This window comes from Notolepis coatsorum, assembly GCF_963971535.1.
Source record: "Notolepis coatsorum genome assembly, chromosome: 20".
NCBI lineage: Eukaryota > Metazoa > Chordata > Actinopteri > Aulopiformes > Paralepididae > Notolepis > Notolepis coatsorum.
This window is the reverse complement of record NC_140184.1, coordinates 10411584-10414358: the sequence shown is the minus strand read 5'-3', so window position 1 is coordinate 10414358 and position 2775 is coordinate 10411584. Positions and strand designations below refer to the sequence as shown.

Sequence of the window (2775 nt, the reverse complement as noted above, 5' to 3'; positions counted from 1 at the left end):
GTTCGGGACACCGAGCCTGAAATTTTTTGTTTTTACCTGGGAATCGATACCGGTACCCAACGGTACCTTTTTTTCTGTACTTTACTCTCCCTCTCTGAAGTCTAACTTCACAACACACAATCTAAAACCCCTTATCTCCCTCTCCCAAACCGTTCCTACAACAACTTGCAAAGGAGATCTTGTATCTCAATTGGACGTCCTGGTTAAATAAATTGCTAAAAAAAAAAAAAATAATAATAATAATAATAGCGATTTTAATTCTTTTTGTGATTTGCTAATTGCATCATTTCAAATCGCGATTTCGATTTAAAATCGATTAATCGTTCAGCCCCGTGGAGGCAACCAATATAATTCCTCAATATTCAAATGTATCGAGCTGCAACTGTAAATACACCATTTAACCATTTTTAACACCTATCATTCAGCCGTACCTGCTGGAGGAAGAGGCCGGAGCCCTCCTCGTACTTCTCCAGCACGCTGGTGGGCTCCGGCTGCGAGTACTCAAACTGGGGCTCGTACTGGTAGTCTGCCTGGAAGAACGCCTGCTTCTCCTGCTCCAGGTTCAGGGGCCTGAGGGCCACCAGCAGGCAGCGTCTGGAGGGGGCGGGGGAGGGCAGCGGGGCGGCGGCGCCCCCCACCCCCTTGGCGATGTGAGGCAGGGAGGTGGCGGGCCGCATGTTCCCCCTGCTGCTGGCGCGCCGGGCCGCAGAGTAATTGACGGAGCAGGTGCTCTCGCTGCGGCGCATCCAGCCCCCGGGCCCCAGACTGGGGCTGGTCAGGCCGCGGGCGGGAGGGGAGGGGGCGACCACGGCACCACCGCCGCTACGCCAGGGAGGCTGAAGGATCCCACGCCTGTCGGCCATCTGCTCCAGAGAGCCACGGAGGTGCTGGGGGGTCACCTCCAGGCTGAGGGGACGGCGGAGTGCCGGTCTAGGGGTAGCACTAGCCGCGCCTCCTCTCGATGACCTCTTCTCCACCGCCGTCGCCTGGCCAGAGCCGGTGTCCGTGGCTTCGGTTTGGGCCTGAAGTCCATTGTGGGTCGGCTGCCTAGTGACGCCGGTGCTACCTGTAGATTTGGCCCGGTGTTTGGGGGTTGTGTTGATGGTGGCGGTGGTTTTGGGCAGACCTGGTCTAGGTTCTGGCTCCAGCAGGTCCCGGTTGCTGCTGCTCCTCCTCCCAACACCTTCACCCTCCACCCGATCCATGCAGGCCTCACCTGGGTCCAAAACCATCACCGAAACCACAACACCACCAGCTCAGCCGGGCCCCTGGCCCCAACGCTGTGGATAGCAAGATGTGTTGTTTAGTGTGTGTGTGTGTGTGTGTGTGTGTGTGTGTGTGTGTGTGTGTGTGTGTGTGTGTGTGTGTGTGTGTGTTGTTTAGTGTGTGTGTGTGTGTGTGTGTGTGTGTGTGTGTGTGTGTGTGTGTGTGTGTGTATGTGTGTGTGTGTGTGTGTGTAAGAGAGATAGAGAGAGAGGGGGAGGGTTAGAGAGAGGGAGAGAGAAAGAGAGAGAGAGAAAGATAGAAAGAGAGAGAGAGAGAGAGAGAGAGAGAGAGAGAGAGAGAGAGAGAGAGAGAGAGAGAGAGAGAGAGAGAGGGGGAGAGAGAGAGAGAGGGAGAGAGAGAGAGAGAGAGAGAGCGAGAGAGAGAGAGATAGAGAAAGAAATTTGCCTCACAGTCACTAATTTAACAAGATTAGAGTATAAGCAATGAATGCCTTGCAGTCATTGGCACGGGAGGGAGCTCCATAGCAGTTTTAAATACTTAGCATACTAGTCGAATGTACAGTAGTCTGTGAATGTATAGATCGGACAAGAACAAAGATCGGACATAAAAAAAATGCCAGAGGCCTATTACAAGTGAGCGTCGTAAAGCAGGCTAGAATCATAACCGAAACGACCCGTTTTAAGTTTGATTGCCCCGTGTGGATGTAGGCAATGTGAGAATTATTGTCTACCAAAACACATGGCTACTACCACTGCAGATCAGTATTACACAGACCACACTTATCAGGGCAATCTATCGCAATGTCCATAGTGCACTGATGCATTGTAGCAGAACAAAATATAATACATATTTATGCCACCGGACAGTGGTTTCTATAAATAATGGTTGTCTTCTTCTTGGTTTATAAAGTCAGAACAACCAAATATGAATCGTGTTAATCTTACCTTGCAGGGTATTCTGGGGCTGAAACTCCGGATTAGTCAATTCAAGCTTTACTTCTATTCATGACCACCACACTCCTACACTCCACGGCGGCGGAAAGATTTCCGGTGTAAAAAAAAATCCATCTGAAAATAATGTGCGAATAACGGTTCTGCGCCCGGCTGCCTGCTGGGTGCCTGTCTGGGCCCGAGGAAACGAGGGCTGTGTTGGAAGATATGACGCGCTGGCAGCGGTGAGCGTGCCGTGCGTGACGCTCGTTTGCGTCCTTTTACGCACGAGGAACCGAAGCGGGATTGGCCCGGGATTGGCCACAGCACTTCCGCGTTACATGGAGCTCGTGAAGGAGGGGGGGGGGGTTAAATGAATGAATGTTGATTCGATTAGGAACCACTTACGTCATCATAGGCTCTAATCAACATAATTCACGCCCCCCGCTCTCTCCCATGAGCTCAAAATACCGGAAGTGTTGCGGTGGTGTATTGGTCGGTCTACGCCTCTACGGGGACAGTAGTGTGCTCATCATCTAGATCCCACGGCCCGGAAGAAAATGTTTAGGCTATAATTATTATGATTTGTTTTTGTTAGTGGGAGTGGAATGTTAGGGTT

General features: G+C 51.5%; 1 protein-coding gene across 1 annotated transcript in view; it reads right to left on the bottom strand.

Annotated features, from left to right (window-relative positions):
- kiaa0895l overlaps positions 1 to 2342 on the bottom strand; it is a 12586-nt gene extending 10244 nt beyond the window's left edge. The window contains exons 1-2 of the mRNA XM_084337217.1: positions 2172 to 2342; positions 432 to 1280 (exon numbers count right to left, since the gene is read on the bottom strand). Of these exons, the coding sequence (XP_084193343.1) occupies positions 432 to 1232 (801 nt within the window). The 5' untranslated portion in view covers positions 1233 to 1280; positions 2172 to 2342. The remainder of the gene's footprint in view (positions 1 to 431; positions 1281 to 2171) is intronic.
- Between the last annotated feature and the right edge of the window lie 433 nt (positions 2343 to 2775).